Source organism: Dasypus novemcinctus, chromosome 13 (genome assembly GCF_030445035.2).
Source record: "Dasypus novemcinctus isolate mDasNov1 chromosome 13, mDasNov1.1.hap2, whole genome shotgun sequence".
In the NCBI taxonomy this organism is placed as follows: domain Eukaryota; kingdom Metazoa; phylum Chordata; class Mammalia; order Cingulata; family Dasypodidae; genus Dasypus; species Dasypus novemcinctus.
The window spans coordinates 38,355,785-38,378,141 of NC_080685.1; the positions used below are offsets into that span (position 1 = coordinate 38,355,785).

Below are 22,357 nucleotides of genomic sequence, written 5' to 3' on the forward strand. Positions count from 1 at the left end.
TCTTCTCCTAATTTCCCCATGCACTAAATAAGCCTACTTCTCCAAATGATTTGAGATACCACCCTGCCTCAGGCCTGGAAGCAGTTTTTCCTATACCCTTAGAGAAATTCATTAATGCACTTGGTTGGGCAAGAGAGGGGAGGATGAGCACTTTCTGCTCACTTGGTGGAACAGGCCAAGTGGAACCCCAGGGCACAGCATTAGCTTCGCTCCGGGTGCCCTCCTCCAGCAGAGGAAGGTTTGGCCACAAGGTTCTCGGATGAGGGCCCCAAGCTGTAAAGGTCCACCCTTTAACAGGAGCCAGGAAGGGCAGGACCAGGAAGCAAGACATGGAGCTGGAGACCCACCCCACATAGCTGGGAAGTAGGACTGAGGCATTTTCCTGTTGATACAAAGAGCGAGCCCAGGAACTCACCACAACAAGAAGCTTTAACAAACCAAGTTTTTATTTCCAGCAACATCCAGATACATCCAAACATAATCTCATCAAAGAGTTACAAAATCCCTCAACACACATACAGTATCAGCATAGAGCTAAGACCACACACACACAACTAATACACGCAACCCTACAGCCTACAGACACATCCAAAAAGGGTTTGTCCAACTCATCCAGCCAAGGGAAGGGTGATGGCTTGAGCTATCAGCTCCAGCTTTGTTTTCTTTAAATCAGTCGTTTAAAAATGTGTTCACTCCATGTTCTCTGAAGGCTTACTATGTTCTCTACAACAAAAGTTCCCATTCTTCCTACAGACAGTGTCAGTCAGCTTGTGATCAGCAAAAGGACGGTACAGGAGGATCCTCGAGGCACTTCCCATGGGAAGACAGAAGAGAGTGGGCTCCAAAGGTGGAAGAGATTTGCTGTTGTCACCAAATAACCATTTCAGCAGCTCCAGTGTCCAATCCCGATTCTAGAACATCTGGTCCCACTCATCAGCACTGTGGGAAATAGCCTAGGAACCAAGCTCAAGGTCCCTATCCAAAGGCTACTACACATTAGGTGGGAGGTGATTATAGCCTATTCCTGGGACCCCGGCCACTCTTGCTAAAGACTTGGAAGGGAAGTCAACAGGCATCACTCAGGGCTCCTGCCTGACGCCCACATCGGGGAACGGGTCTGAAAGCCTGAAACAAGCCCTAGGCCACTCGGCAGCAGTAGGAAAGGGAGGGCATGGGAGAGGAAGGGACACATCATTGACATTATTTAAAAAAAAAAAAAAACACATCCTAACTAAGATAAAAGTGAGGCCCTGACAGGGCTTGAAGACAAATAAGGCATCCTGTGAAACTATAGACATCAGGCCCAGAGTCTGGTAGCACCCGAGTAAGGCAAGCACGGAGCACAGGAGATGAGCAGGACCAGGTCACACCAGGAAGGACGAGGTCTGTCTGAATTCCCCCTGGAGAAATAAAATTTTCAATCAACCTTCTACCATCTTCTTGAGCTGATAAGCCCCAAACAGTTAAGCATAGGCCAGAAGTCCCTCACTCCAGCCAGAGGCCCTCCCTCCCCAAGGCAGGCATACTCACTTCACTTCGAGCAGTAGGCTGGCTATAAATCACCTTCTTACTCAAAGTCCTAGAGATAAGCCAGAAGAGGCAGACGCTCAGTCTCCCAGCCTGTGCCATTAACTTCTCTTTTGCCAGAGTTAGAGGCCAGAGCTGAGAACTTTATAGGAAGCATGGAGTGGTCATTAGGGAGGCGTGGGTGGGGAACAAGCCCAGGGCACAGAGAGCAGGGGTAAAACCCAGAGGTCCTCCCTACCAGGTGGTTGCCTCCCCCCCAGGCCCATCTCAGCTTTGAACCACATGCATCCATGTTCTCAACTGCAGAGAGCCCCAGCGCAGCTTCTCACTCACCCTTTCTTTATTCCTGAAAGAGAAGAAATGGAGTCATGAGCATCAGCAGGACAGAAGACAGCATGGGGCAGGAAGAAAGGGGAATATACTAGCATGTAGCACTTGCTATAAGTTTGAGGGGTATTGGTGCTCCCTGGGGGATAATGCACATGTGGGCACAGTACCAGTGCCAGGACTCAGGGGGGGCACATGAACCATACCCTGGAATGGGGACAATAGAAATGAAAGGCTCTGAAGGCAAATACTTACTGTCAAAGAAGCCTCGTCTATAGGCAAACCAGATGCCAAAAATCAGAAGTCCAAGGAGAATAAGTGTCACGAAGACAGCGACCACAATGCCCCACACATTCAGCTCCACTGTGAGACATGAATGAGAGGTCAGAGGTCAGACACCTGGCTGCTCACTCATGGTACTGATGAGAGCACCAACCTGGGGGAAGCAAGCTCCCCCAGCCCCTCACTCACCGGCTTCCATGTGCACAGTCTCTGACCTCCTGGCTTGCCCAACCCCGTTCTCTGCCTCACAAGTGTACTCTCCAGTATCAAAGACCGACAAGGGATCAAAGACCTGCAGGACAGACAGACAACACATTGGCGACTATCTGTTATATGCATCCTGATCCCAACTCCAAGTTCACATCGTTGCTTGTTCTTCCTCCCACATGTACCCCTTTCACTCCGCCTCCACCACCCCAGCCATACCAGCTTCCCTGTCATGCGATCTATGGAGTAGGAAGAGTTCCTGAAGGCACTGTCAGTCTTGGGGTCTGTAGGAATTAATTTCCCATCCTTGAACCAGGAGTATGTAGAGGGTGGGGAGCCATCTTGCTCTGAGCAGGTCAGCACCACCTGGTACCCAATGGTGGTTGAGGAGGGGATGCTGACTGTGGGCTTGGATGGAGGCACTGGGGAGGGAGAGAAGGAGAGAAGGTGCCGAATGTGAGGGTAAGGAGGGCTGCCTAGAGTCTAAGTAACCAACTAGGATGACTCCCTACCCACCACCAGCTCGAGCCTCCTGCCCTTCCTACACCCTTAGTTTCCTCCTAACCAGGGGCTCATTCCCTCTTTGGCAGCCATATGACTCTGAAAACCCCCAACCACAGCATCCCCCAAACCAGCTAGCACCTAGGCTTAGCCGGCCTGCTAAGCATTTAGGGAAACAAATGAGTCCAGGCCCATGCAGCAGACACTTGACACGCACCAAGCACAATGAGCTGGATAATGGCCTCCCCGTATTTGTTGCCTTCATCTTCAGTGACCATACATGTATACTTCCCAGTGTCTTTCCGGGTCACAGAATTGAAGGTGATGCCACTCTGTGAGAAGGTAACTCGATTCTCATAGGAAGCTATGGAGAGAGAGGAAGCAGGAGCAGGGACAGAGTGAGCTGGAGAGCTAAGAGAAGCTCGTGAAGGTGCCACTCAAGGCAGAAGTTCTCTTCTTCCCCCAGGAAGTGCAAGGAGAAGGCCCAGAAGACATGAGCCCAGGGATGCCCCTCCCCTGGAATCCAAGCACAATTCATCCCGCCACAACCTAGGCCATCAGGAAGGGGCTGGAGAGACTCACCTGTGATCTTGCTATTAAAGCAAATGAGTCTGGTGGTGTCTCCTTGGACAAACTTCCACTCCACACGAGGAGAAGAGAAGTCCGTGTAGGAGCAGGACAACTTGGCCACTGCAGACGGAACCAAAGTGAGCAAGACAGAGGAGCAGCAGCAAATGGATAAAGGTGGGATGGGCCAAGAACCACAGGCGAGGCTTGATGCTTCCCAGACCCCCAGGGGAACTGCTCATCCTCATGCCCACCCTGCCCCAGCCTCCACAGCCCCTCCAAACTCACTGCTATTCTCAGGAACTCTGACTTCAGGTGTAGAAGTGTACACTCTGCCCTCGCCCATCTCCAGGGAGCCTGAGGAGAAGGAGAAAGGAGGGCCGGTCAGGAGTGGATGCAGGAATACCATGGCGAGGAAGGAGTGGATGGCCTGGACTCTCCAAGCTGAGATCCTGAGGGTGGAGGGATTCAAGAGATCCGGGCTCCTCCTGGGTCTCACATCCTCTCACCGTTACCCTAAATACCTTCATTAAATGCGCTCTCTCTGCTACAGATTCAGCTCAATATCTCTTTTATCATCAGAACTTCAGATGAAATTCTCTCATTGTTAATTTTTCCCTCTGTGACTCCTAGTAATCCAACTAGATTCCTACTAGTCCACCAAGGGCAGCCTTAAAATGACATTTCATGGTTCAGTGACAGCTTCTCAACAAATTGCAGCCGCCTGTCAAGACAATCCTGTAAGGAAGCCAGCAAAGCCAGAGGCAAGGGCGGGAAGGAAAGGGAGGGGCAAAATTGGCTGTAATCATAATGCTCTTTGTTGGTAAGGCATTTACTGCTTTTTAAAGTGTGTTCGCCATCCATTTTATTGTTTGATCCTTGAAACAAGCATGACAGATCAGCAGGACAAGTATTATTACCCTAATTTTACACGAGGAACTGAGACTACGTGCCTAAGATCACATAGCTGAAATAGGACAGAGAGAAACATTTTGGTAATGGATGGTGGTGATGGTAGCACAACATTGTTAATGCAATGAGCATCGCTTAATGGTATACTTGAAAGCGGCTAAAATAATATGTGAGGAGAGACAAGGCTAATAAAAAATATGGGGGATCTGTGGGGGTCATAGGCAGGACCCACACAGTCCAAATCAAGCCCCAGTGACAGAGGATTCTGGGATAGCAAGATACTGTTACAAACCTGCACACTTACACAATCTCTCTCATTCATGTTTTCAAAGATCAGATTTATGAAGTATGCTTTTATTTAGCTTTAAGTCAGAGCTTTGCCTTCTTCAGGCAAATGCATAAAGACTTGTGCAATGCAAGCACATTCTGTAAAATGCAAGTGCATTTTCTTTTAATTATTCATATGACCATGATATGGTCTCTTGACCTTGGAGACTCCTTCTTTATCTGCAATATGAGGGGCTTGAACTGGATGTTCTCTAAGGCTCTTTAGGTTCTTTTTATTTTACTCTAATTTTCTCTTCCTTCCTTTCTACCTCCCCCTTTCTTCCTTCCTTCCTTTTTCAACATTAATATTTAGAGACTACTTTTATTTCATATACATGCATCTCAAATTATCAAAACTGAGAAATAGTCTAAGTAAATATTAATCATCCCATTTTACAGATGAGAAAACTAAGGGTCTTAAAAGGTAAGTGGCTGGCCCAAGGTTTCAGAGTTAAGAAATGGAACTGCTGAGATTAGCGTACAGGTTTCTTAACAACTATACCCTTTTTTCCACCATTTTATAGCACACTGTTTGGTAAACCATGCTGTTTCTCAGAAAAGTCATTGGTTAAATGGAGGCAAACTATGTAATAAAATTTCATTCTTTTTGAAATCGGATCCCTTTTGTCCAGAAATTATTTCTAGTATCATTCCTTTGTATCTGGATATTTGACTTTTTTTTTTTTTTACTTGTTTATTTCCTTGGCATCAAATTTGGTGTTGAGGCACCTGGCCTTTCCTACTCTCGTGGACCAGTATCCTGTCATTGGGGTCATGTATCTTCTAAATTCTAATTATGTTTATTTCTTCCAGAATCAAGGCCTTATTAGTCACTTGAGGATTTCATCCAGCTCCAACCATGGTGCTGTACTTAACTTCCCTCAACCACAAGAGAATAGCCAGAGGGTTTTACACCTTGTCAGGTAGGGCCGACTCCCCCTAATCAGTGGGAAGCAGTTACAGAAGAATGACCATTGCCCTCCAGTTCCCCCTTAAAAATAAGGGTATAAACTCTCTGAGGGGGGAGTTGAGGCAGGTTAGTTTAGGAAAAGGGACTACAAGTCTGAAACCTGGCAGAAAACATGGTCATGGGACACGCGGCTGTGAAACCCCTCCTGCAAACCCCCTGAGAGAAAGACTGCCACCAAGAAAAAGCCAGAAAGATCCCATGAGACCCCAGCCATGAGATCCCAGTTGGAACAAGATTGGAACGAGATCCCATTCAGGGTCAAGGGAAAGCCCCGGCTACCCTCAAAAGACCTCACCATTGGCCCCGAGAACTGACAGGAGGGGTAACCAATCAGAACAGCAAACAGCTGAGGCCCCTCCACCAACATTAGGAAGAGGAGAATGGATAATGGTTTAATAAAGGTAGTTTCATAAGCCCAAACCCTCTCTCTGCCTAGAGGAGCCCACATCTATGGTTTAGGTGTATAATTCTGTTCTTTAAAAAAAAAAAAAAATCCAGATTTACATTTTTTATGTCACATATACACTCAGGGGAACAGGTGTAGCTCAGTGGTTGAACACCTGCTTCCCATATACAAGGTCCTGGGTTCATTCTCTGATACCTTCTTAAAAAAAAAAAAATACTCAAATGTAATAACAGTACAAAAATTAAATTAAATAGCCTTCACTAAATTGATAACTTTCTGAGGACATGGAAGTCTCTTAGTCTCATCAAGAATGCTAGTACATTTGGTGTATGTGCTTGGCTGAGGAGCCAATGGGGCGAAGCTACCATCTGTGGGATCATGACTGAACGCCTCTAAGTCAGAATCCCGCCCAGGCGGAAGGATAAGGCAGTGCCGCGATGCCTCAGTTGGCCTCGGATAGCCTGTCTCCTGCCGTCCCTGCCAGCGGGCCGTCCCGCGAGCCCGCGCGCATGGCGCCCCGCGCCGCGCGTCGGGACCGGGGTCCGCTGCGGAGTGCCCCTCATCCCAGGAAGCGGGGCGCGGCCGGAAAGGGGGCTGCCCCCTCGCCAGTCACACACCACACGTTCGTGGGGAACCTGGTGCTAAACCACTCATAGACGATCTGCTTCTGGGTCGGGGTTTCCTACGTAGCAGAGCAGCTCCCTCTCTGCAATCTATTGACAGTCAGCCCTTGACACAAGGGTTTGTAAATAAATAAAAAGAAAATAAAAAATAATAAAGAAAAAAAAAAGAATGCTAGTACACATGACAACTGAGGGAGTACTGAGTTCCCATCCTGGGGAGCTCTGTCGCATTCCACAGTGGAACAGCAACAATTCCCCAAGTGCAAGGACAAAGACCAGTGAAGAAGGATGATCCAATGATGGGTCCTTAATACTGATGACTATGCTTATGAGCCTGTGTGCTTGGAATTTCAACTAGGCCTACAGCTGCAGAATGCCTAAGAGTTACCTCCTGAGAGCCTCCATGTTGCTTAAATGTGGCCACTCTCTAAGCCAAACTCAGCATGTAAATGCATTGCCTTCCCCCCCAGGGTGGGACATGACTCCCAGGGATGAGCCTCCTGGTGCCAAAGGATTACTACCATCACCAGCTTGTGATGCAACTAGAAAAAGACCTTGAATAAAACGGGGAAATGGTAAAGACAAATGAGTTTATATGGCTAGGAGACTTCAAAATGAGTTAGGAGGTCATAAGAGGGTCACACTTATGGACATCTCAGCAGGATCCCAGAGACAGCCAAAGTAGATACAACCCCAGGTACTGGTGCTCCTGAGGGCTATGGAGACACACAGGTTCTATGGTCATGACAGATGGCTCTGGAGTTTAGTGCCTTGCCAGTAGGCCCTACTTTGGAATTTGTGCTCCTGACTGTGATGGAGTTGGACTCAGATGTGACCTCTATACACATGCCTCTTCTGTCACTTTTACTGAACCTGTGATTGGTGCTGGGGTTTGTGTATGCTCAGGAGACTTAAATCTCTGGACGGTGCATGTGCCAGCTGGGTCTTGAGCCTCAGCAGAGTTGCAATATCTACTCTCTGGTTCGTCAGATGTACCCAGGTCAGCTGATGAGGAAGAGAGAATGGTTAACCACTGCACCAGGGAACCAAGAGTGTCTACAACTGCAAGCAGGAGAATCGAATCCATCAGCCATGTGGGATCTAAGCCCCCCTCTCCATTTAGAAGTAGAGTGGACATCGCCATCCCGGGATCTACAAGATGGATAGATATAACATGAATTGGAGTGGACTTGCTGGTATTTTACTATAGAACTGTTGTGACTCTAGCAATGGAAGAAATTTTATCACTGATGTGGAGACAGTGGCCACAGGAGTTGCTGAAGGCAGGGAGAGGAAGGAAGAGGTGTGATATGGCATTTTGGGGGCTTGAATTTGTCTTGAATGATATTGCAGGAACAGATGCAGGACATTGTTTATCCTGCCATAACTCACTGGATGGACTGGGAGAGAGTGTGAACTACAAAGTAAACTATGGCCCATGCAGTGTGGCAGTACTCCAGGGTGTATTCACAAATGCAATGAATGTGCTTTACTGATGAAAGGGGATGTTGATGTGGGAGAAGTGGGGGAGAGGGGAAGCTGGAGTGGTATATGGGAACCTCTTATGTTTTTTTGTGATCTATTTATCTATTAAAAAAAAGAACGCTAGTAATGAAATGCCTTGATTTTTGCCCAAGTCAGCCTTCTCTGCTCTGACAATAGTAACCTGTGTTTAAAAGATTCTTTAATTTTATGGGTTTGCTACTATGATGCTTGAACCAGATCTCTCTCCAGAAATGAAGGGCTTATTCTCCCAGCTGCTGCGAGTGCTACCAGAAGACAGCCCTCAGCGATCATCCAGTGTCTGATCAATGGGGGAATGGAGGGGGAATAAAGACCCAGCTTGGGACAACTCTGAAGGACCTTACACTCCAAAGCAACCCATAGGGAGTAGAAGGCCTTATTGATACTGCAACTCAACTTCTCCCTCTGCCCTGCTTCCTCCCTTCTTTCCACAGGGGTCCATTAGAAGAGCACTCCCTAATAAATGTCTCGCAGGATAATCTCAGAGTTAGCTTCCCAAGAATCCAACCTGTGACAGCACCCAAATAAAACCAGCTCTTAATTAAACTGAAAGCTAGCCTTTTAAATAAAGATACCCACACACATGCAATCACAGCCTATGAATCCTATCATTATTACTCCATCACTTCGGACTTCAGCTGAAGTTCTTTTTTGAGTCCTATCAGACTCACTCAGGAATTATACCACAAGCACTTTGGACTACAAACATAGTCTCCTCTTTAATCTAGACTGCCATTACCTAAGTTCAGGCTTCTCATTTCTGATGCAAGATTGCCTGCTTCTGCCTGTGGCCTGACTATGCCAGGCCTCCCAACTCTGCTGTGGCTGCACCCACACCATCAGTCAAGTCCAGCCTCACCACCTGCTCTTCCTATTCCCACAGGATGCCTCAGCCATCCTGGTCCGTACTCTCCTTCTCATTCCTCAACAGGCCTCTTGAATCAGACTGTCTGAGTTCAAATCCCAGCTGTTACTTACTAGGCTGTGTAACCCAGACAAGCTGCTCAACCACTTTGAAACTCAGCTTACTCATTTGTAAAATGGGGATAATAACAGTTTCTACACCAAAGGGTTGTCGTAAGGGCTAAACAAGCTAATGTAAGTAAAGTGCTTAGAATAGTGCATGACCAACAGAAAGTACCAAATAAGTATTGTATTTTATTATTACTATTATCATAATCTGCCAAAAGGCCTCTGTATACACTTCTCTTTCTGACTTCAAAGTTTTCTTCAACAAAATATGTAAATACTTCTTGAAAAGTGCTTATCTTCCAGGCCACTAAACCATCTCTCTCTATCATTGTAACTGTGTTGGAAAGGTAGACTCCACTCTAAAACTCACAGGTGGACAAGCAGAGCTGAGGGCTTTCCTTCACTCTACTCCATCTACAAATGGACACCCACAGCTTCCCTACCCATTCTCCTCATCAATTTTATATTTCCCCTTGTCTCACAACTACCTCCCTTTTGCACTTAACCTTGGACCTATATCAGAACACTGCACACACACATACAAATGGCCTGTTCCCAAGCTAATGCCCATGGTAAACCAATTGCATCCTTTCCATTGTGATGCTTATTTTAATAAGTCCACAACAAGAAGTTCACAACATTGAAGCCATTAATCGATTTCTGGCCTGCCCAAAAGATTTTTGGTTCTTTCATGTACAAAAACTATCCCTAAACTTGCACTATTCTCTAGCTGGAATCCTCTCCTTCCTTCCTCTCCAACCTTCTTAAAGAAGTGTCTACACACACAGTTTCTAACCACCCCTCATCCTACTGCAATGTGTCTTTGGTTCTCACCTTGCAATTAAAATTGCATTAACTAAGGTCACTGATCATTATAATCCTCAATTCTAAAATGCCCTGATATAATATTGATTTAATAAGAAAAATTATATTAAATGTACACATAGGGAAGCAGCTGTGGCTCAATCCGTTGGGCTCCCATTTACCATATGGGTTTGCGTCCAGGGGTCCCCTTGTGAAGGCAGGCTCGCCCACACGCTGCGGAGTGCCACCCGGCCCACAGGTGCTATGGAGCACAGCCTCAGCAAGGTTTTGCAACAAAAAAAAAGGGAGACAAGCAAAAACACAGAAGAGCGCACAACGACTGGACACAGAAAGCAGACACCAAGCAAGCTGCAAGGGGGGAGAGGAAACAAAAATAAATAAATACAAAGAAGAATGCACAGCGAATGGACACAGAGAGCAGACAGCATGCAAAAAGCCACAAGGGCAGAGGGGGAGGGGGCAGGGGGGAGGGGAATTTTAAAAAATGTACACATAGACTGTAAGTCACATCCCAATTTCCAAAATATTAAAATGGTCTTAGAATGAAGGGAACCACATTTATGCTTTTTCAGTTACCTTATGGGGCCTCTAAGACATTTGTCCCTGCTGACCACTCCCCTCCTTGGACCTCAAACGCCCCTCCTTGGTTTCTTTGTAAAGCCCCCTACCTCAGACAATTTTGTCTTATTCTCCTTCTTGAACTCTGCTTCCTCTGTCCATCTCTTAATATTAATCATCCCCAACTTTACATCCTGGACCTTTTCTCTTCTTCATGTTCTCTTTAGGAAATCTCAAACACAGAATCCCAAAATTCATTCTGGTGGGGAACACCCTTTACCCGGCTTTCTTTATCTGGCCAGCAGCTATTCATCCACATTATTTTCCCCAAAATGACAACCTCAGCCCCAGTCCCCACCAGAGCTACGTTAAGACCTCTTTCCTAGGCTTTCCTTACTCCACACAAAGCACTGGCAAAGTACTTTCCACATTATGATGACATCATTTTTGTGTACATGTCTCCCCAAACAAGGAGCAGGGACCACATTATTTACTAGTCGGAGTACCCAACATTTAGCATAATGCCTGGTATAAGCGACATTCAATAAATCTTTGCTGAACCACACAGAGCATTAACAAATCAGAGGTCATAGAAGATCATTTACTTGAATATCTACTTGTTAAGGTTTATCTACAAAGATAAGCCTATTTTCAAACTGTCAGATGGGGCAGGTTCAAATGAAGGATAGCAAATGTGATTCAAAGCCCGGTCTTGGGAAGCGGACGCAGCTCAACTGACAGAGCGCCCACCTACCATATGGAAGGTCCAGGGTTCAATCCCCAGGGCCTCCTGAGCCATGTGGTAAGCTGGCCCACGAAGGGGTGCCTCACATGTAAGGAGAACCACCCCGGGTGAAAAAAGCATTGCCCACCCAGGAGTGGTGCTGCACACGGAGAGCTGACACAGCAAGATAACACAACAACAAAAAAAAAGAGATGCAATTTTCTAGTGCCGCTGGATAATGCGAGCAGACGCAGAAGAACACATAGCGAATGGACACAGAGAGCAGACAATGGGGGGGGAAGGGGAGAGAAATAAATAAAATAAATCTCTAAATTTAAAAAAATGCCCAATCTTTTTAAAATTTTAATGCAAGCAAAGATTTTTTTTAAACTGGTTCTCAGAAAAAGGAATGTTCTATTAATTTTTTAAACTTAGTTTTGTAATTTAAAAGGAAAGTGTTTTTAAATTTACTCCATTGTTTTTGAAACAGAATCAAAGTTCTACACACACAGGTAGCTCCCAGCTCCTTTTTTGTAAAAGGAACTGATTTCCGCACAATGGTACAACCAGGTTTCCTCAATCCAGGGGAAGAGTGCAGGGCAAAAAGTATAGGAAATCTTCTAAGACAAGGTCTAAAATAGCAGCAGCAGAAATTGGGGGAAGGATGTAAATCTATTTAAAATACCCCCATTGTTTTCACGACCACAAGAGCAGCCAAGAAACACCAAATAGGCTCCTCAGCTGAGGAGGAGACGCTGGCCAGAGCGTCACTCTTTTTACAGAAGTAATCTTCAAAATGGTTTGTGTTCTAAGCCAGGCAGCAGCAGTGGGTACTCAGTCGAGCCCCCAGTGACTGCACCCCAGACTTTAGTAGGCACAATGACATTCCTGCACAGCAAAAGATTCATAACTCATGAACACCTTCACAAGGCTTGTCCTATACTCTTTTTAATTCATGGCTTTTTTTCATTGGAGTTATTGTTTTACAGAAAAAAATCATGCATAAAACACAGGGTTCCGGGAAACAGACTTGGCCCAGTGGTTAGGGCATCCGTCTACCACATGGGAGGTCCGCGGTTCAAACCCCAGGCCTCCTTGACCCGTGTGGAGCTAGCCCATGCGCAGTGCTGATGCACGCAAGGAGTGCCCTGCCAGGCAGGGGTGTCACCCGCATAGGGGAGCCCCACGCGCAAGGAGTGCGCCCCATAAGGAGAGCCGCCCAGTGCGAAAGAAAGTGCAGCCTGCCCAGCAATGGCGCCGCTCACACGGAGAACTGATACAACAAGATGACGCAACAAAAAGAAACACAGATTCCTGTGCTGCTGACAACAACAGAAGCGGACAAAGACGACGACGCAGCAAATAGACACAGAGAACAGACAACCAGGGCGGGGGGTGGGGGCGGGGTAGGGGGGGTAGGAGGGAAGTGGAGAGAAATAAATAAATAAATAAATAAATCTTTAAAAAAACAACAACAACAACACAGGGTTCCCATATGCCACCCTCATAGCAACACCTTGCATTAGTGTGGTGCATTTGTTACAATTCATGAAAGAACGTATTTATTCCTGTACTATTAACTATAGTTCAATCCCATTCTACATATAAGTTCAAAGGGGCACAGAAATTTAAACAACTTGCTCAAGGTCGCAAAGCTAGTAGGTGGCAGAGCTGGGATATTAACCCAGGTGATAGGGCTCCAGTACATGATACTCCATTAACTATTGCCACAACTGTAGAAATGCATATTGCCATCCCAAAGGACAAGGTAAATCAATTTGTACTGGCATAGAAACATGTGCAAAAGATAAAAACAATATATAGACAATGATCCTATTTTTGAAAATAATAAGAATATTTTGAGTATATAATGAAAAAGATCCCTAATAGATTCCAAACATTTGAAAGTGTATATTATCTGAGAGATGGACCACTGCGTGCTTTTCCTGTCTATGTTTTACATTTCTGTAATAGGCAATAAGTATTAAGTGCTGTAATTTAGAGAAAAAGGGAGTGGGAAAAGGAAAATATGAATACGGGGAAAATTGCATATATAAGACCATTTTCTTTGAAACTGAACAAATGTATATTAATACTATAAGACGGGAAGCCAATGTGGCTCAAGCAATTGGGCTTCCACCTACCACATGGGAGGTCCTGGGTTTGGTTTCCAGTGCTTCCTAAAGAGAAGACAAGCAGACACAGAGAGCACACAGCAAATGGACACAGAGAACACAGTGGCTGCAAACAACAAAGGGGGAGTAGAATAAATAAATAAATCTTTTTTAAAAACCACTACAAGATGTTAATATCAGGCAAAAAGAACCTATTAAGCTAAGTGAAAGAAACCAGACATATATTGCTGATTCCATTTATATAAAATATAAATAAAAATCAATTTATGAAGATAAAGTTAAATTAGTGGTTATGTAGGACTGGGGAAGGCCTGCTAAGGGATGTGGAGTTTTTCTTTTTGGAGTAATGAAATTTTCTAAAATTTCTTGTGGTGATGAATGTACAAAATTGTGATTATACTAAAAGCCATTGATTATATGCTTTGGATAGATCATATGGTATGTGAATATATCTCAATAAAACTGCTTAATAAATAAATGTGCAAGAATAGCCAGAAATAGTAGCTATGTACAGCAGGGGAAGCATAGATTAAGAGGTGAAGAATTTTCCTGTTTGTTTTTTGTTTATTATCATTGAAATAATGAAAATGCTCTAATGATTGTAGTGATGAACACACAACTATGTGATTATACCAAATACCACTGATTATGTACTTTGGATGAATTGTATGCTTTATTAATATGTATCAATAAAATTGATTTGTTTTAAAAAAGAAGAAAGAAATCAGGCAGATCACAAGAAGGGAAAAAAATAAAACAAAGTCAGAAAGAAGAGGCCAAAACAAAGGCCAAAAAAAGGAAGGATAAAAAGAATAAGAGGAAATATCCAGAAAGTGACACAAGGGGAAACAAAGAAGAATGTTTAAATAAAACTTTAAAGGTGAAATGAGGTAAAAGATGAATCGGAAATGTGAGATCAGACCAGCAAGATCTGGAAAAGCATATGTGAGTCTGATAAATTTCAAGGAGAGAAAAAAGGTAGGAAGAAATGAGACATTGTGGTTGAGAACAGGAAAGTAGGTAGGCAGAATGGCACAAGGGCTGTAGTACATGGAAGGGAATATGGGTTAGGAAAAGAGAAGGCAAGGTGGTCAAAATATCAAGGCACTGATACCTAAATCAATCCCCCCATGTTTTCATACACTTCAGGAGAGAGTTGGTGGCATACAAATCTTTAAGACTGAAGCTATAACTCCCAGAAATCACTATGTATCTGAGTAATATAAGAAAAATTCTGGCAAATTGTATTTTGTAAAATGGCCATCTCATCCCACACCTTGACAATGTGACTGATGTAGACTCTCAGTCCTCTCCTATTGAATCTGGGCAGAGTCTTATGACTCCCGCAGCCAATGGAGTAATGGCAGAAGTGACCTATCTTGACATACTGAGCCCTTATATTAAGGTTAGGACCTTATATGTATTTACCCATTGAAGTCTCACAAAGACCCTGTGAGACAAGGACCATTATCATCATCATCCCATTTCACAGATGAAAAAACTGAGGCTTAAAGTTGCCCCAAATCACACAGCTACAAATAGCAATGTGGGGATCCTTACTGAAGATCTTCCTGACTGAGCCTCCAAAACTATTATGCTACACTGTATCTCCATCAAACAAGCAAGGAGATTCACATCCATCCTCCAAGGTCCTGTTCAAACGTCCCTTGATCTGTTATGCTTTCATCAGTCAAAATTCATTCCTGGGAAACAGATGTGGCTCAAGCAATTGGGCGCCTGTCTACCATATAGGAAGTCCAGGGTTCAATTCCCAGGACAAGCTGGCCCTCACGGCAAGTTGTCCTGAACAGAGAGCTAGCCCAAGTGGAGTGCTGGCTCACACAGAGAGCTGGTGCAGCAAGATGATGCAACAAAAAGAGACACAGAGGAGAGACAATAAGAGACGCAGCAGACCAGGGAGCTGAGGTGGCTCAAGAGAATGATCACCTCTCTCCCACTCCAGAAGGTCACAGGATCACTTCCTGGTGCTGCCTAAAGAGAAGACAACCAGACAGGGAAGAACACAGAGAGAGCAGACAGCAAGCACAAAACTACAAGGGGAGGGGAATAAATAAGTAAAAAGTAAACTTTTTTTAAAAAACTTCATTTCTCCCCAACTTCTAGGAGTATAGCCTAACAGTCAAAGGTAAGCTTAAAGACTACATACAAGGTTAAGGTAATGTTAGTCAATACAGAACAGGAAGGAAAAAGAAAACCTAAATGCCCAACAAAAGTTGAACGGTTAAATTAATTATGGCACATAATTATAGAGGTACCATATCTATATGGATCTTGTTTAAAGCATATTTTGCTTAAAATATATAGACATACCACAAATGTACTCATAGAAGAAAGACTAGAATGAAATGCCATTAAGTGTTTCTCTCCTGATAATAGGATTACATGTGATTTTATTTTCTCTATATTCCTCTGTATTTTTCCATTTTTCTACAATGACCATGTATCATTTTTTAGGAAAAAATTATCTTTTAAATATTTTAATCTCTTCCCCTCTATACTCCCAAAACACTTTGTACCTTGTTGACAGTGTCTGGCCTCCTCTGCTCAGTATTCTACTTAGTCAATATACATCTATGAGTTCAGTGGAGAGAGAAAAACCAAGTTATCTTTGTGTCCTCCCCAGCTCCTAGCACTGTGCTTTGCCTAGAGAAGATGCTCCAAGCTCATTTTTTTTGGAACCACACAGCAAGGTTGAGATGAGAAAGTGGTCAGAGGGTAAAGGCCTCGGACACTTAGCAGAAGCCACCAACAACCATCTCTGTACACATGACGGGTCAAATCCACAACAGAAAGCTGCTTCCTTCCACTGCTTTATCAATAAGCCCTTTGTTTTCTCTATATATCCTGTTAGGTGGTTTTCCTTAAGTTGCTTCTTTTGTGCCTGTTTAAATGTCCCATAAGGCTGTTTGAATTCAATAAAAAAAAAAAAAAAAAAGGTGGGGAGAGGAAGGAAAAGGAGGGAAGTCAGCCAGCCAGTCTGATTTTCTCTAAGAATTCATCCAAACTTCCCCTCTGGGGATAGAGCCTCAGCAGAGCCTCCAGCTATGAGGGAGCCTGGACTGGGGGGGATGTGCCAGAGCCTCCTAAAGCCAGTAGCCACAGCATACCCCACTTTGCCTAATATGCTTTGTTACCATACATCTGCTTCCCGCAGAGCATCTTGACAGCAGGTGCGATTCATTTTCTTATCCCTAGCATAGCGCTCAGAACCTATTGTACACCCATGTTCCTTGGACAAACAAATGAACTCGACATTGCAGTAAAATCAGAATCTGGACCTGGGGCTTGTACCTGCAGTTAGCCCTTTCTTCCCTATCACTCACCCTGCGGAGACTGGACTAATTCCTATCGGGGCTGGCCTTGGGGCCGGGAGATGCCTGCAGCTGGCAGGCCCTTTCTGGAGGTTGGGGTGGGACGGAGAAGCAATGTGCAGGCAAGAGAAGGCTTGGGCAGCCCAACAACAGGCTGGGCTAAGTCTAAACTGCCATCCTTGCCTGCACTTTCAGCGATGTCGACCAGGATGGCAGAAAGTGGTAATGGCAGTGCAAGACAGGAAGGCTTTAATCCCAGCGCTCCCTCCTGCCCTCTCTTGGCAGAAATTCCTTCTACCCGCTCGGCCTCGTCTCCCCTCCCCCGCGCATCTCCTCTAGCACCATTACACGGCAAAGCTGTGCCTGCTTGCCCAGGCCTTAGCGCCAGGGGAACGGCTCCAGGCGAAGGGTCCAGGGTTCACTCCAGGGCCCTGGCACCAAACTTCCTGCCAGCAAGCTGCTTCCTCCCATTCCACCCCCATGTTGTTAAACAAATGACACAAACCGGACTTTAGACAGGAACCCTGTTTATCAGGGAATCCCAGGCAGATGAACTCTGGGTTCTCAATGACTGGAAAGCCCCAGTATGTGTCCACTCATACTGCTTCCCACAATCCCCTGGCAACACGGAAACCTCACCCACAATACATCTGAGCAGTGGTCATCCAGGTCTTTCCTGAATCTCTGAAACAGAAGCAAGTTCGCGTTTAGAGATCCCCAGGGTCTCTTCTCAGCACTAACAGAAGTGAACAGCTCCATTGTTTCCTAACCCATTGCATAAAATATGTGTACCTTTTAAATCTGTCTTGGGTGGGGGTTTCTGGTTTCTGGTATCAAGGCTACAGTTTTTTTCCTAGGAATCAATGCAACTAGGGGGGTAGAGAGAGGAGAAAGAAATGACTCACTAATCCACCTGCAGGAGAGCTAATCAGGGAGTGAGGCCAGTCCTGTCCTCTCAGCTCAGAGAATGGGCAGTCCAAAGGGGACAGACCCTGCAGCCCTGTAAAAAGCCTCAGTTTTAAGTCTGCACTAGAGAAACAAACAGGCCATTGAATAGCAAAGCAAGAATCTTTGTCAGAAACATCAGCAGGAAACACCAGGACTCAGACTGCTCCAGACACAGGTCAGGTCAAAAGGGAGGTGGGGAGAGGGGCAAAAGGCAAGGTTCCACCGGGGCTCCCCTTTCTCCCCATGGTTCTATCAACACTAGGCAGAAATGCCTCTCCCAGCCTGGGGGGGGATACGCCTGGAATTTCCTAGGTTCTCTGGGAAACCTGGGTCACCCGTGTTACTTTCTCCAGGCCCAGCTCTCCCATTGTCTAGCCCCTGGATCCCTGCCCCAGCAGGCTCAGGCTTTCCTGTCCAGTATGTTTCCCAGACTGGGGCTGGGCCTTTGCTCTGCTTGTTCTATCCTATCTCACCCTACCCTCCTCCTTCCTCCCCGATGGCAGAGCCCACAGTGAGGAGCAGCTCTAGAGGGAGTGGCAGAACACTTGGGTCCCCTGCATACGCTTCAGACATCCCAAGAGCAACAAGGACAGACCAGAAGCCCCCCCAAAAAAAGAACCACTGCTTTTGCTCTTGCCATTTGGGATCTAGCAGTGACTCTCCCTGCTTCTTCTCACCTCATCTACTGGAAACAGCTTTCTTTCTTCCTCACAGAACCCAAAGGGCTAGATTCAGGGATGACAGACACCCAACAATAATCCCTTCAGGTATATGTAATATAATCCTAGTTGAGTCTCTGACAAGGGTGGGACAAGAATTATTAGGCCCTCTTTTATAGATGAAAAGACTGAGGCCAAAGGAATGCAGTTAAGCTGCCAGCCTAAAATCACAAAGGAAGCAGAGGCAGAGCTAAACCAGAACCCAGGTGGGATGGAATGAGTTCTACTTCCCGGCTCTTTTGTACTAAGTAACTGCCCCCAGGACTAGCCTACCTGAACTGCTACAAGGTCACTTCTTCCATCCCCCGAGAGATCACACACCAGGACCCACTGTCCTGCCAAGCTAAGACTCCCTAGGAACCACTGCTGTTCGGTTTCCTCAACAGACTAGGGGACAGCCCCAAACTCAGAATGGTGCTATCCCAACCTTAGTGTCAGTATGTAATTACTGTGGTATTAGTAGGGATAATGAAGGAATGGAAGAACGTAGCAAGAAAGAAAAATAGAGGAAAGCGGATGTTGCTCAAGCGATTGGGCTCCTGACTACCATATGGGGTCCTGGGTTCAGTTTCTGGGTCCTCCTGGTGAAGGCGAGCCGGCCCATGCCGTGAGCTGACTCAACAAGATGACTCAATAAATAAGGAAAGTGGAGGAGGGACAATGAGAGACACAACAACAACCAAAAAAAAAAAGAAGGAAAAATAGTAAAAGGTAATTTAATGGATTCTGGTTGGAGCAATATCTCAAACTGACTCTTTTTTTTTTTCAGGTGGTACCAGGGATTGAACCCGGGACCTCAAACATAGGAAGCAGGCGCTCAACCATTTGAGCTACCTCCACTCCCTCAAACTGACTCTCGATATCATAATTCCTGTGACATCACAGCACGCTTGAGATGCCAGATCCAGGAGTGGAAAAAGGGAGAAGGAAATGGGGAGATTTTCATTCCATTCCCAGGTCCACCCCTAATGCTCCTTATCAACCTGGAAAAGTCCTGTCTCCACAAGACCTTTTCCTCATCTGTACAATAGGGAAAGGATTAGACTTGCCTCTGACCTAATCCACTCCAAGAGTTATTGTTATGTGGGACAATCCCTCTAAGGGCAGGGAATCTACTTCCATCTTTCAAAACCTTGGCCTATACTAATTGTAATCATTCATTTCTTTTACACTTCCTAAAACATAAATCTTGAGAAGGAGAAAAAACAGAGACCCACAGAGAACACAAGATCACACAGCTGTCCACACAGACACATGCAGATTCAAAAACTAGACATACACACACACGGCACTGACACGGGGCAGCTAAAGCACAAACCAGCACATCGCCTGGCAAAGGCATGCCCCAGCAAGTGGGCCTCACATTGTTCCAGAGGAAAGGGAGTTTACAAAGGAAACAAAAACTCTAGCACACAGACAGGGGGAGGGCAGCGTTCTGGCTTGGAGGAGAATTCAGCCAACCAAGAGACACCTCCTCCTCCTGGGAATAGTCACTCAGTCAACAACATTCATTAAGGACTCCTGAGGTAGTTACTCCAGAAGGAACTCTGAATGCTGTTCTAAGAAATGCCACACTTTAATCTCATTTTCTCTTCAGACACTCTTCCCAGAGCCACCAGGGCAAACCAACCATCTGATAAAAAATATCCAGGGAAGCTGAAGAGACAAACGCCTTCAGTAACAGCCAAAGAGTTTTCCATGTCACCCCACCTCCATCAGATTTTCTGAGGATTCTTAAGGAGCAGAACATCCAGGAGCCAAAGGGATCAAGGAGTGAAAGGCTCAAGGCTTCTCTAAGGTCGTTTGGTGGTTGGTGGGTGCGTGTTGGAGAGGCAAGACGTCCTTCCCACGCGGGGGGAAAGGTCCTTACGGGTGGATACGGATGCGGGGGGCAGGGGGACCGGGACCTGCCCTCCCCTTTACCTGTGGGAAGGGGGTTTCCGCACTAATGTGTGTGCTCCCCCACTCCCAGCGAGTGCAAGGAGAGGGGGCACACTCACCGGTGTGCGGGCGGGAGGCCCACAGTCCCGGGAGTGCGGGGGAGGAGGAAAGGGGATGAGCCCGGGCTGGAAAAGACGACGCCGAGAACGGGGCGAGCTGGTTTCTGAACCGCCCCCCCCCCCGCGGACAAGGGGCGTGGGGAGCGCTTCCTCCAGCCTCCAACTCGACCCACCGATTGCTCCCAAAACTCCGGGAACTTACACAGGATCGCCGATGTGAAAAGAAGAAAGAGTCTCCCTCCGGCTCTCGCGCTTGTCCCCATCACGACCGGAACCCCGGTGCCAGCCGCCGCCGGAGCCCTGGGCAGAGACGCCGCCTCGCGCACCGCCGCGCGGGGACTGGACTCGGGGCCGGTGGAGCGCGCCCGGCCCTTCCCTCCCGCGCGATTGGCCGGCGCCCCGCCCTGCCGCGTTCCGATTGGTGGAGGGCGCCGCCGCTCGGGCCGTGAGTCACCGCGGCCAGGTGCGGCCGCCGCGGGGGGCCCGAGCTCGGCCGCTGCGATTGGCCGCAGAGGCCGTGGCGAGCCGAGACCCCACCTTGGGCAGGTGAGGACGCGCGGGAGGGGCGGCGTTCCTGAGGGAGGGGCTTTGTGACTGGCTGGGTTCCGGGTCGCCGCTGGAGGACTTGAGGAATACCTCGAAGGAGGAGACACGCGAGGAAATCGTTCCGCGGAGTCCGCGAGGAGGCGGGGTGGGTTTGTCCTTCGTGTTCGTGTGTTTGTCTTCTTGTAAAGTGTTGGGTGCTACAGAAGCCTTGGCCCTGTCCCTCGGCAAGTGGAAAGCACGTTAAGAAAGGGGAGAGAAGTGAGCCATGCCTTGGCACCACCCCCAGACCGCGTCCCTCCGTTGTCCTGACCCACAGCCTTCAAAGCCTTCGAGGGGAGCGAATGCGGCTCACGCAGTTGAGCGCCTGCTTCCCACATAGGAGGTCCGGGTTCGGTTCCGGTGCCCCCTAAGATTTAGCAAACAACAAATGAGAAAGCCAGTTCAGGGGAGCCGGTCTGGCTCAGTGGGTGAGCGCCGGCTTCCCACATATGAGGTTCTGGAAGAAAGAAAAAAAAGGCTTTGAGAGGTGGGCTGCGTGGAGAAACAAGTAGAAAGGGGAAAGAAAGGGAGCGTTCAACTCAAAAGTGAGAAAAGCAGAATTAAACTGTGTCCAGAAGAACTTTAAACTGATGTACCCACTTAAGAGATACTAACTTACAAACGCTCTATAAACATCTCTGTGCATGGCTCTGGATCCGTCCTTTGCGCACGTATGATGTCTGTATAGCCCAGTGTTTCAGGATTATTTATCTTCCCCTTTTTCCTATAGAAAATGTTGATATACAAGCTTTCTGTTAATATTTATATTTTTCATTGAAACTCGTGCTTTACTATTTCTAGTTTCTATTTTATAGGATGATTTAATTGTAACTGTACTAAGGATTCCCACATTATACTTAATACACGTGGCACTTAGTACAGTACTTAGCACACAAGAACACTTTTACCCAAAATAATGGTATTCTTTGACCTTGCCTCTTAAACCTTTGCTCTATTCCTTGACCACATAACTTGGGCCAAAAGTCCACTTCTAGTTCCACCCAATCCAAACCAATGTTTACCAAGCACCTACTGGGTGCTGTAGGGGGATACAAATAAATATAAACTACAATTTTTGACTTCAAGTGGTGTGGGAAACAAAGGCACTGTGGTTCCGTTTCCATGGTTACGCTCTTACCACAGGAACGCTGAAAGTAAACAGGACCGAAGCTGTCCCGGGCTGGGAGAAATGTGAGAACACACTTTGTAGTCTGAGAGAGCACTAAGACCTTGTACTCAGATAAGATTTTAGTCCTGCAGCTTGTGAGAATTTTTGGTGTGCAGCTGCATGCTATCACTTGTGCTTACAGTAGCTTGAGTATATATAATACTACTTGGAAATAATAAAGTTGTATGATGAGCTTGAGGATTCAATGCTCTCAGAAC

The 22,357-nt window shown here is 46.4% G+C and overlaps 1 protein-coding gene across 1 annotated transcript; it reads right to left on the minus strand.

Annotated features, from left to right (window-relative positions):
- Positions 1–428: 428 nt before the first annotated feature.
- On the minus strand, positions 429–20,757 carry F11R (F11 receptor). Its single transcript, XM_004448385.5, has 10 exons — positions 20,589–20,757; positions 3,700–3,768; positions 3,427–3,534; positions 3,062–3,208; positions 2,563–2,765; positions 2,326–2,428; positions 2,110–2,217; positions 1,861–1,873; positions 1,531–1,579; positions 429–1,400 (listed from the first exon to the last, which is right to left on the minus strand). Exons 1-10 carry the CDS (start codon positions 20,647–20,649, stop codon positions 1,365–1,367), a joined length of 897 nt encoding a protein of 298 aa, XP_004448442.1. The 5' UTR covers positions 20,650–20,757; the 3' UTR covers positions 429–1,364.
- Between the last annotated feature and the right edge of the window lie 1,600 nt (positions 20,758–22,357).